A 12,501-nucleotide genomic window follows, 5' to 3' on the forward strand; every position below is an offset into this window, starting at 1 on the left:
ATTCACGTGAACATTTCTGTAATACATAAAGCCAGCTCATCACATATTGTTCATGGGAACAGTTCAACTTCATTTGAAATACGACTAAAGTAGAAGTAGCATAGCACTCATGAGTTGCTGCTTGCATACTTTAGTGTTTCAGAAATGTAGAACATTGCATATTGATATTTTGTAGAGACCTGTCTGTCGTGTTGCTCTAAATGTTTATAGCAGAGAAAATGAGTTGGCCATAAATGCACATTTCTTGCTTAAAACCAAATCAGCAGTGATGATATGCACAAAAGTGTCATTTTTTGTTGTTTTGTTTTGTTTTTTCTGGAAGGGTCTCTGACAACATCTTGAGTTACCACAGCTTAACTCACATCCACTGAATCTAATAATAAACCTCTTTGTAGTATTCACCTGACTAAAGCAGTCCAGTTCCTGGTGTGCTGTGACAGACTTTCAGAGATGGCAAGTGTTCTGGAAGTCAGATCATTATTTATACCATAAAAATTAACATCACTATTGATGCAACCCAGGGATCCACAAAGCATTGTCCAAGCCTCAAGCAAATCTTTTAACCCAGGTAAAATATTACTTTTGCATCTATGACAATATCAAGGAAGTACAAAAGAGCACCGAACACCACCACTATCTATTCCCATGTATGCAGCCATTATCAGCTAGGACTGGGACTTACCTGGACTTGTTTCTTTTCCACCTGTAGGAAGAATTTCAGTATAAACAATGAGTGAATAAGCCAAGCACATGGTGAAAGATTTACACAAAGGTTCTGAGCACTGCCACATGCTGAACTGCTGAAGCTGATACCAGCTACTTATACAATAATGAAATAAGCTAAAAAATGTATTTATTTATTTGAAATAGTATCCCATCAAACAGCTCCAATGTGAATGTGGATCATTGACTTTATTTGGTTCCTTCCCAATATTATTAATGCTACCAATAACACTGCTGATAATGAGAATAATCCCTATTAATTAGGAGTAACCCAGGTCGCAGCATGTAAATAGTCACCCGTCACAGACCAGAGATGATGGATCCACTTTCGTTTCCTGCAGTGGAAAGTAATGCTACCACCCACTCAGCCTCAGCTCAACACAATGAAATAGCAAAATAGAAGTCATCATAATATACATTAGATATCACAGTTAAGTATTGTCAATATTTCCAGAGGCAACTATCCCCAAATGATTCCAGTGAATTCCCAGTACACAAGGAAAAGAAAGTTTCCTACACAAGGAAAGAAAAATAACTCAATGTAAGCCAAAATTATCTCTTTTAATACAAAATTCCATTCTCATAGAACAAATTTATTTCCACTGAATAAATAGATTTCTCACCATTCACGGGTGAGATTGCTACCTATAGTTATGTTGAAATTCTCTTGCCTTTCTGCAGTTTAATTAAAATATAAACATTATTTGCAACTGGCTTTACTATATTTGGATACAAGTATGAACACTTGGGGTTTGATGACATTGCCAAATGTACACAGCACCACTCTCACTAGGGGTTGTACTTTAACCTGGTTTGTATAGCTCCACGTGTTGCTTGCATGTACGCTTATCAATGCAATTCTGATTATCATATTATAATGATTATCATAAGAAAGATCTGGCCTTTGCACTTTGATGTTTATTTTTTAACAGGTCCGTGCTCTTCCACTGTCCTTTAAATAAAAAAAAAAATAAAAAAAAAAATCAATGGTAACAACAATGAAAAAGAAAGAAAGGAGAAAAAAAAAAAAAAAAGAAAAGAAAGAAAAGAGAACCCCATGCCCAGCAGACTAGAGCTGAATTGCAGCAGTAATAAAACACTATCAGCTCAGTAGAGGAATTTGGGAACTTCAAATGTATAACATTTCTTTAGCAAAGCTATGGAGCCAATGATAGATTTACAGACATTTGGAGCTGCCTCTCCACCCCAAAGCACATACAGCTACTCCCAGTGCTTGGGACACTAATGTCACACCCAGCTGCCTCTCCAAGACAGATAGACCAAAAAGCCTGCAATAAGCATACTTGATGAAGCTATAAAGGGGACACTTGGGGTGAAAACAAGCGTTCATGGTTTTATCTCCGGTATATGCATTGTGCTGGGTGGGACAAAACTGCTCCCACCAGGCCGGAGGGACAGCTGGATGAGAGGTGACACCACGCTCCACTGCCCCGCGCCAAGCAGGTGGCAGAGCCTTGTCCCCTGAACAGCACCCAGAAAAAAAATGCCCTAAGGGGGAAACCTTTTTAACGCAGATGGGGGTGAGAAAAAAAAAAAAATCACAAATATACATTTATTATTATTATGGATAAATTATCATACCTGCTGCTCCGTTAAGACAAACGATACCTATAGATATATATTCGATCTTTCGCTATAAAACTCTATATCTGAAGACCTTCAGGACAGTGCTCGGTGACAGGGGATGCCGGCAGTGGGCTGTCCCCCCCGCAGCCCCCCCGGCCCCGGTGCAATGCCCCCGGGGGCTCCGGTTTAGGGCCCCGGGGGCTGCGCTCGGCTGGGCCGGGGCCGGGCGGGCAGCGCTGGGGCTGCGGCGCCACCTGGCGGAGGATGAGGAGCGGAGCCGCCGCTGCCGCCCGGCCGACCCCGGGGACCGAGGCCAAGATACCACCGGGACCTTCCCTCCCCTCCTTTTGGTCTCACTCCGGTTCCAGCGCGGAGCAAACCAACGGCCGCGCCAGGGTAGGCAGACCCCCGGCCGCGGGGAGGTGGCTGGAGCTTTACGCATCCCTTCCCAGAGACCTTCAACTATTTTTTCCAAAATTGAAAAGCGCTTTAATGCCCGCTCCCATCCCCCTTTGACTGCTCGCTTCGCATTTAGAAGGAGCCCCAGCAGTGCCCCTGCGAGAGGGCACTGGTTTGAGATGCGAGGGAACTGCCGTAAGTACAGTGCGGCGTGGGAATACGGATTGCAAATCGGATTTGTAAAAGTCTCGGGTGGTATCTTGGCAAGAGAAGCTGTACAGGTGTTGGTTTTTTTTTTCTCTGTTAACATCACAGTGCATCGAACTGTTATCAATAAAATAGCTTTCAAGGTTAAGGTGGGAGAAGGAAATCTCAGTAGGGGGAAGCTGACGTTTAAGGTTCAAGCTTTGTATTCCTATATATATATATATGTGGATATATATATATATATGCATGTTTTTTCAAAACTTTTTATTAGGAAAGCTATACCAGACGCATCACTGTACAATGATTAAACATTACCTTTACAATTTATATTCACTTGAAATTACAGAATAAATATATGCACATTTTTGTACCTCTCGTGTGTGTGCGTGTGTGTGCATGTATGTGTGTATGAGAGAAAACATTAAAAGTGCTTCCTACAAAGCTGTTAGTGACAGGTGCCCAGTAGCTTTTTTTTTTTTTTTCTCCTTTTTTTTTATTTTCCTGCATATTTGCATGTTGCTTTTATTTAGGAAAGTGCGGATGTCCTCCAAAAAACCATGGCGTCATGATGAAGTGTCACTGAGCATCCCCTAGGTGTGTGCGCCACGTGGTTACATCCTTTGGGCTGCTCGGCTCCGGGTGGCTTCCCCCGGCGCCCGGGATTCCCTGCGCGGCGGCGGGCGCTGCGCGGAGAGGCCGGGCTGCCGCGGGGTGGCGGGGATGCAGGTGGGTGCGTGTGCGTGCGAGGGAGGGAGAGAGACAAGAGTGAGACATTCGAGCAAGACCCTCCCCTCCCTTCCCTCTTGCAGTTTCCAGGCATGCAGCAAACCTCTCTCGTTTGCTTCTTTGCATTTTTTTTTTTTAAATAAATGTACAGAATCTGTGCCATGATGGGCAAGAAGAAAGCAAGCCACAAAATGCCATCTTCCCTCCCCCTCCCCTCCAAGGGAAAATATAGAGGAAGTTTACTGCAACGGAAAAAAAGAAAAAAGAAAAAAAAAAAAAAGAAAGAAAGAAAGAAAAAAAAGAGACACACATGGAATTTACTTAACCAGGATCAATACAAAGATCCCCGATAATAATAATAATAATAATAATATACCTTAGACATGGCACAGTCAAAGTCTCAGTTTCAGTATAAAAAATAATGATTGATTAACATCTGCTGGCAAAAGTCTGCGAAGGCACTTCGTCGATTACTGCTCTGAGGCCGGCCCTGCCCGCAGCGCGCACAGCTGGCGGGCAGAGCGCGCAGCTGGAGCCTCCCCTCGCATGCGGCGGTGCCGGGCGGGCGGCGGGGCGGCGGTCAGAACCGGTACGTGGTCTTCTCCAGGACTTCGAGGTAATCCGGCTTGGTTTGGAGTTTGGCCCTTAACTCGAGGTATTCGCTTGTGGGGGTTTGGTGCTCTGAGAAGCCCTTGCCGGCCGCGAAGAGAAGGGTTTCTTTGAGCCTGGCGTCCTGCTGGAGGTCCGGGTATTGCATGCCAGGGGGGTGCACGTGCAGTTCCTTCAGCTTGGGCACGGTGCCGTACAGGCAGTCCACGAAGCCCACGGCGCAGGGGGGCGGGCGGTCGCGGTCCCGGGGGGCTCCGCCCGCCGCCGCCGCCGCCGCCCCCGGCCCCCCGGCGCCCGCCGCCAGCCCTCCGCCCGCGGGATGCTGCGGGTGGGCGGCCACGATGGTGTTGAGCTGCGAGCTGGACACGGCCAGGCTCCACTCCTGCTCCTTCTCCAGCAAGGTGCGGTAGTTGGTGCCCGGCTCCGGGCCGGGGGGCGCGGCGGCGAAACGCTCTCCGGCGCCCCGCAGCAGCTCGGCCGCCTCCCCCCCGCCGCCCCCCGCCGCCGCCTCGTCCTCCTCGTCGTCCTCCCGCGGCTTGTAGATGGGGTTGTTGCACATCTGGGTCACCGGGTGCGGGATGTAGTCGTAGACGTGGCCCGCCGGGGGCGCCTTCTCCGGGGAGCGCTCCCCGCCGCCGCCCTCCTGGAAGCCCCCCGGGCCGCCCAGCTCCGCCGCCTCCGCCCGGGGCCCGCGGAACGGCCGCTTCCTCCGGCGGCGCCTCAGCACGAAGGCGAAGAGCCCGGCGGCCAGCAGCACGGCCGAGAAGAAGAGGACCAGCAGGCTGAGGATGAGCACGGAGAGCGGCACGGCGGCGGCGGGCGGCGGCAGCTCGTAGGCGGCCGCGCCGGTGGCGGAGGGCGGCGGGGGGGCGGCGGCGGCCGGGGGCGAGGCGGCGGCAGCGGCGGCGGCGGCGGGGGGGCGCAGGGCGGCGGGGCAGAGCGCCCCCAGCTCAAGGGAGCGCAGGTCGCGGCGAGCCAAGCGCTCGGGGCTGGCGCACAACACGTCGCCCACCACGCTGACCGAGCTGAGCGCCTCGAGCCACTGCTTGAGGGGCACCAGGTCGCAGGTGCAGTCCCAGGGGTTGAGCTTCAGGTCGATCTGCACGATGGCGTGCAGGTGCTCCAGCACCCCGGCCACCGGCAGCGCCAAGAAGTGGTTGTTGCGCAGGTTGAGGCGGGCCAGCGAGGTGCCGGCGAAGGCGTCGGTGGGCAGGGTGCGGAGCAGGTTGTCGTTGAGGAAGAGCAGCTTCAGGTTGGGCATGAGGCTGAAGGCCGCCGGCTGGATTTCCCTGATCAGGTTGTACTCGAAGTACAGGTAATGCAAACTCTGCAGGCCCCGGAACATGCCCGGGGTGAGCCGCTCGATGTCGTTGCCGTTCAGGTAGAGGCTCTTGAGATTGGGCAGGTTGATAAAGGCCCCGTCCTGCACGTAGGAGATGCGGTTGTTCCCCAGGTGCAAGAGATCCAAAGAGGAAAAATTCCAGAAATCGGAGCGGTAGATTTTCTGGATCAAATTCCCGCTCAGGTAGAGCTTCTTGGCATTCAGGGGCCTGGGCAGGAGCTCGGAGATGTTGTGAAACCCTCGCTCCTTGCAGTTGACCGTCAGGCCCAGGTCGTTGATGTGCAAACTGCAGGAGCAGCCGGTAGGGCAGATGATGGGGATCGGGGGCCTGGTTTGGTAGGCGGCCACGGGCGGCTGGTTTGGCCCGGGGTACAGGCCGCGGGGGGTTGGGGGAGGCCGGGGTGCCCTGGGCTGCTTGGTGGGCTTGGGCTGCTTGTTGGACGTTTTGTACTCAACGGAGGAAGCAGTGAAATGGAAGGAGGACAGCATGGAGGACGGCTTCGTAGGCCATGCGTTCTCCTTGCTGGACGACAGCTGAGGGATGCCCAGGCTGGCTTCCACCTCGGAGTCGGACAGCATGGGGCAGAGCTTACTTCTTTTGATTTCCCGCAGGTCCTTCCCATGGAAGTGGAAGGGGGTCTCACAGGTGATGTCCCCCACCAGGGCGGTGTAGGGGATGCGCTCCAGCCAGCTCTTCAGCTGCACGATCTCACACGTACAGTTCCACGGGTTCTCCTCCAGCTGAATCTCCATCAGGCTCCTGCCAATATGGTCCAACATCCCACGGTACGAAAGGACTTTTAACCTGTTCCCACGCAAGTCCAAGTGGGTTAAGGACACGGACTTAAATAGGTTGGTGGGAAGCATGGGGATCAGATTGTCATTTAGGATAAGGACCCTCAATTTACTTAGGTTTCGAAATGCCCCGCTTTCAATCCGCTTAATGACATTGTAATCTGCCTGCAGATATTCCAGACTTTCCAAACCCAGGAAAGTGTCGTTTCTGAAAATGTCCAATTTGTTTTCGTGCAAATACAACCTCTTCAGAACTCGGAGCCCATTAAAAGCCCCCGTCTGAATGTCCTGCAGTGCATTGTTCCCAAGGTTAATAGACACAGCATTGTTCAAATGAAGAAAACTGTTGGTGTACAATTTCCTCATGGAATTCCTCTGCAGATAAAGTTTAAAAGGTCTCGACCATGACTCTGTTATCTGACTAATATTTATAAATCCTTTGTTGTCGCAATGTATATGGAAAATGCTCTCCTTCACTTCACAGTAACATGGATCAAAGCAGGGTTCATCAAGTTCCTCCGAGTCCTCTATCAAGGGAATTGGTGTAGTCCATGCTAGAGCAATTGTGCTTAGAAGAATTATCCACAACATCCTTCCTTTATGAAGCGTCTCTGCCGAGGAAGGTTTCATCATTTGTTGACGTTTACAAAACTGCAACGGGAAAAAAAATGCAGATTTTCAGTATTTCTCTCCTGCCCCGCTCCTTTTACCAAGCCCCTACCTGCTAGACTTGTGTTAGACTCCTGGAAAGTTCAGCAACTGTTGGGTAGACGTTCACAATAAACTCTAGGGCTGTCGGTTGTGCGAGCCTTGCCCTGATTTATACTTAAGAGATGTTAAAGGGTTTAATCACGCGATATCAGCTTCCCTCATCTCCCTCCGCCCCCCGTTTTGGTAAATGCCACCTATAAAGAGGACAGCACATGCAGACCATACAACGATAGGAGCACACAGGCAGAACGTGTTGCGTCTTTGCGTGTTTTCCGCCATAGGACCAGCGTTCAGAACTGCGTGTATTTCATACTTGTTTGCAGTTTTGGCTTTATAGCCATCGTAGCCCGTGTCGACTACAGGGGGGAAATCTCGTAGCAGTGGGCAGATTTCTCCAGTGTCACACTACATCTTTTATACATGCAAACTCCCAAAGTTATTGAATTTCAGTCCTTGAATCTCTCTCCCTGCCAGCTCGATATTATTCCATATGTAAGTTCAAAGGAATGTGCAAGGTTTCCTAATGTCCCTGAGAAAACAGTTCCCTTCAGAAGCCACCACAACGTCTTTAAAAGAGTAAACGGTTAACAATCCTGATTTAAAAGAAAACATTCCCCTTTCAAACACACAGATGAATTAATGGAATGGTATATTATCAGATAAATACATACCACATATTAGTCATTTTAGCTGATTAAAGCATTTAGAGATGATTAATCTTTCTAAAGCACATGCCCATGCGATCAGCAGATCTAAAGGGAAGTGACAGCTAAAGAGGCACCTAGGATTGAAACGCTCAGCCTGCCTTGGATTAGGGTATTCTGCACCCCCAGGTCCAAGCAGGAGACCCGGTTAAAAAGATGAAAGTGGAAGAAAAAATACCTTGACACTTACCAGCCGATAAATTATCTATCCTACTATATACGTTTCCGAATGAAGACACGGTTCTTCTCCAATCAGATGAAAATAATACTGTACTAATGAGATGCAGCTCCTTCAACATACGGTTTCACCCTTCCTTTCACCAGATATTTCAAATGTATGGGCATGGAGAAATGCTAAGGATGGTAATAATAACGGCGGTGATGCAGCCTTCCTTGAATCACTGAAATGCCCATTAGAATTATTCGGAGCGATCATTGCTTTCGGTCTTAATCTCTCAATAGAAATGGTCCTTTTTCCCTTCCACGCGTAAGAACTGGAAAATTTTGACCCCCATCCACAAACTTAAGAGCAGAAAGATGCATTTAGGGGAGAGAAATGCGAAAGGAAAAGAAATCCTTAGGATCAACTTGCGAATGAAACCCTCCCCTGTGGGAAAGAGGTGGTCGAAAGCATGAAAAGAGAAATACCCCCTGCAATTAAAGCCAGCATCTAATTGGGAAGAAGGGAGAGAGATGAGAGCTATATTGCAGTATCAGTCTCTCTGTCTCCTTTGCAAAATATTAGCCACTTAAGTTCTTTCTCTTCTGCAAGGGCTGTAATAAAAAAAATAAATAAAGAGGGTTATTATATCTTCTTTTGGGGAGAGGGGGTGTCTTTGACCCTATGTGGAAACAAAAGGATCCAGAAAGCTTGTACTTACCGGTTTGCAGGAGAGATTTTAGCACATCGTTCCAAAAAAAAAAAAAAAAAGGGAAAAAAAAAAAGAAAAAAGGGGGGAAGGGGGGAAAAAGCTCGAGTTTAAAGATTGCTGGTTTCTCTCTGTCTCTCCCTCTCTGTCTCTCTCCCTCTCTCTCTACTCCTGCTGAAGCTGAGGCAAAAAGGAAAAAAAAAAAAAAAAAAAAAAAGAAGCAAGGCTGAGACGTGCTGGGAATGCAATGAGCCCCTCAATGATCTTCTTTAGGATGCAGAGCTGCTGTTTGGCACACTCAATGGAGGAGGGAGGAGAGGGGCTGCTGCAGGCTCCAGCGCCGCCGCCGCCGCCTTCTCCGGGCACCGGCAGCGCGGAGCGGGAGGGCTGGGGCGCGGCGGAGGATCTCGGGCTTCTCTCCTGCTCCCTGTGTGTGTGTGTGTGTGTGGTGCTGTTGTTGCCCTGGATCAGGCTTTTCCACGTCATGAAAATGAGCTTCAAGAAGGGGAACAAATGAAGGGGGCGCGCTTGGCACCAGGTCGGGGGCGCGCATTTGGGAAGCCCTGACTATACATTTTTTTTTTTCCCCTGCCTTTTTTTTTTAATTTTTTTTTTAGAGAGGGAAGGAGGGGGCTGGTTGGCGGAGAGGAAGGGAAGTGGGAAACGAGCAGATGGGGGAGGAAAAAAAAAAAAAGGCAAGAAGAAGCAGAGAGGAAAAAGCCGCCGGGATGGGTCACAATTCGCATCCCTCCCCCACCACCTCTTCTAACAAAAAAAAAAAAATCCAACTCCGGAGGGAATCAGAGATGCCCTGACTGCAAGCGCCAGCCTCGCAGCCTTGCAGCGGCGGGTCCGGGTGTCCCGGGGTCTCTGGGTCCCTGGGTCCCGGGGTCCCGGCTCCCCGCACCGCGCCCCCTCCGGGCTGTGCCGGTGCCGAACCTCGCCCGAGCCTCGCAGCCTCTCCGGGATCCAGCAGCCTCTTTCCTCCCGGCCGGGAGGCAAAGCCCCAAACCCTCGGGGAGGACACCCGGCGCCTTTCGCATCCTCCCTCCGCCGCCGCGGAGTTTGCGCGGAGGCGGAGGGCGGCCGCGCCCGCGGAGGGCAGCGCTGCCGGCCGGCATCTCTCCACCCCCCACCCCGGGGAGCCGCAGGAAGGTAACGGGGCTGCGGGGAGGGGAGGGGGGGAGCGATCCGCGGAGGATGCGCGGAGGGGCGCGCAGCTTGCGCGGGTTCCCCCTCGGCTGAAAGTTGGATGGCGAAGACCCCCCCCCCCCCTCGCCTAGGGGTGTCGCACCCCCGGCATCCCACCTGCGGCCAGGGCAGCATCGCGGCCCCGCGTTGCCTCCGCGGCCCTCCGCAGCCGCGCATCCCCATCCTCGGGCAGGCTCCGGTTCCCCCTCAACCCCAAGTCCCCTTTCCCCGGGGCGGCTCGGCCGGGGGGAGACTTAACTGCGACCGCGGCTCGGCAGCACAAAGTTGACGGGCGAAGCTGCGGGGGTCGGGGGGAGCGCCCGGGGGGGCCGCCGCCTCCTCCCGGCTCTCTCGGCGGGCAGGGGCGCTGCCTCCGCGGCCGGGCCCCATGCTCCGCAGCCTCCCGAGCTCTCCTTCAGCGGTGCGGCACGGGCGCTCCGCACCCTCCTAATTAAAGCGCAGCATCATCCCCCCGCCGAGGCGGGCGGCACGCACCCGGCACCCCCTTTGGAATTAAATGGGGGGGGGGGGAGACCGGGAAGGGCGAAAGGGCAAATCGTAGCGGCTTGGGCTTGTGCCGAGCTCGCAGGGGGGCTCCAGCAGCAACTCAGAGCCGTGAGAGACGAACTGTGTCCCCCCCCCCCCCCCCCCCCACCTCCAGCACCCCCCTTTGCTCCCCGCCGTGTTTGGGGACCTTGCGCTGCCGCTACCCCGCAACTTTCCCCAAATGCCACCGGAAGGGGCTCGTCCTCCCCCCACGTCGGGGCTGCCGCCTTCAAGTTTCGCCGCTGGGCTGGCGACGGGAGGACGGGGGGGGGGGGGCGCCGGGGGGGCTGGCCCCGTGCATGCAAACCGGCGGGTGCTGAGGGGGTGGCACTGGCCGGGGGGTGCCCCCGCCTTGTGCCCGGCTGTCCCCGCATGTGAGCATCCCCCCCTAACCCCCCCGGGACGCCCTCGGGGCCGCAGGAGGGGCATCCCCCCCCCCCATCCACACACACACGGCACCGCGATGCTCCCTGCGGGCGTGCGGAGGGAGGAGCAGGAGCTGGGAGCTCGCCCAGAGGTGCTGGCCCTTCCCGGCGCTGCTCGGCTTGAAAACCCCGTGTCCCCCGGTGTGTGTCCCCCCCCCCCCAGCCCAAAGTCAGCAGTCGCCCTGGCCGCCCCCCTCCCCAAAGCAGCTCCCAGCCTCGGCCCTTTTTGCTGCCACCAGCTGCTGGGAGCAGGCTCGGCAGATTGGCAGCAGCTCCGGCTCAGGGTACGGCGGGCTGATGCAACCGAGACTGGGACGTCACTCGGTTATTAATAATAATAATTAGTATTGGCAAGCGAGCTGTTTCCTTGCCAAACCCGTCCTGGAGCCGTGGAGTCAGGGGAGATGCGTGTCAGCCGGGTGAGGGGCTGGCAGGTGCCCTCCCGCCTGCCTCTTCCCAGCCTTGGTTGTAATTACTGAATGCACCTTTTCCCCGACGGCTTGCAAAAAAAAAAAAAATAAAAAATAAAAAAATAAAAAATAAGGGAGAGAAAAACCCCGGACAACTTTTGTGACAAATTAGACAAGGATACTTGAACAATTATTGTGCCTTTACGAACGTATCATTACAGCATTACATTTCCACTGGAGGCGACCATTCCCCCCACTGCAGTCATTGTAACGCAGTCATTTAATGCTTCATTCAATCTGCAGTGTAAACCAACTCGTTCCTTTTCTAATAGAAGTGGCAATGTTTGAGAGAAGGAAGGAGTTTTCTACCAAAGTTCTGCCTGTCCAGAAAGAAATATTCTGATCTTTAATAGCCGCTTCTGTCTCGAGCAATCCATGGTAAGGGCGAAAGCAATAAATAGTGCAAGGACGAGGGAAACTCTGTTGTAATTATTATAGATGGGAGCTGCTTTCTGGCTCTCTGTATTTTGCTAAAGCCAGGGAGCAGTTTAGAGGTTCTGGATCTGAGTGCTGTGAGGATTTAGGGGCATGCAGCACTTGGGCTCTGGCTGCGGTTCTGCCTAGGGGTCTGGAGAAGCCTGCACAGCCAGGACTGGGCTTCAAATCCCCTGGGCAGGGGGATGCGTGGGAGCCTGGGCTTGGGACCAGAGCTGTGAGACACCAGCAGGCTGCCGTGCTGCTTAATCCAAGCCTCGTGCACTTGTTTCAGAGAGTAGGGTGCTCTGGGAGGGCAGGCCCTGGGGTGCAGGGGGCTTCCCATGGGGCAGAGCCAGCCCCCGCCTCTGGGGACCTTCATAGCATCCTCAAGTCTGAGGGAAGGCCGGAAAGTCAGTGGGGCTGGGGAAAATGCAGAGCAGAGAGTGGTCCTGCATGGAAATGTTCATGGCTGCAGAGGCTGAAGGGGCAGACTTCGGATAACGCCACTTGTCTGCCTGGTGTTCAAGCCTGGCGAAGGCTTAAAATTCCTTCCCTGGTCTGGAGATCCCCCTTGTGTCCTCATGAGACTCCATTTGTCTGGTGTGTCAAGATAAATGTATTTAAAATTGAGATCTCCTCTCTTTTCTTTCTTTCTTCCTCTTCTTTTTTTTTTTTCTTTTTTTTCTTTCTTTTTTTTTTTTAAGAACCTTTCAAAAGTTCTTGTTTTTCTATATTATACATTGCTTAAACTGAACGACTTTAGTGTCTTTGAAAATGTTG

The 12,501-nt window shown here is 52.4% G+C and overlaps 1 protein-coding gene and 1 long non-coding RNA gene across 2 annotated transcripts in view; one reads left to right on the forward strand and one right to left on the reverse strand.

The window, feature by feature from the left end:
- Positions 1 to 3,383: 3,383 nt before the first annotated feature.
- SLITRK3 (SLIT and NTRK like family member 3) lies at positions 3,384 to 12,340 on the reverse strand. The gene is made up of 2 exons (XM_080604045.1): positions 9,981 to 12,340; positions 3,384 to 7,039 (listed from the first exon to the last, which is right to left on the reverse strand). The coding sequence occupies exons 1-2, from the start codon at positions 10,044 to 10,046 to the stop codon at positions 4,223 to 4,225; spliced, it is 2,883 nt and encodes a 960-aa protein (XP_080460171.1). The 5' UTR covers positions 10,047 to 12,340; the 3' UTR covers positions 3,384 to 4,222.
- Positions 9,694 to 12,501, forward strand: part of LOC308199621 — a 54,398-nt gene continuing 51,590 nt past the window's right edge. Inside the window, exon 1 of the long non-coding RNA XR_013954744.1 lies at positions 9,694 to 9,827. This is a non-coding gene — a long non-coding RNA (uncharacterized lncRNA). The remainder of the gene's footprint in view (positions 9,828 to 12,501) is intronic.

Source organism: Anser brachyrhynchus (assembly GCF_964034855.1).
Source record: "Anser brachyrhynchus genome assembly, chromosome: 9".
NCBI lineage: Eukaryota > Metazoa > Chordata > Aves > Anseriformes > Anatidae > Anser > Anser brachyrhynchus.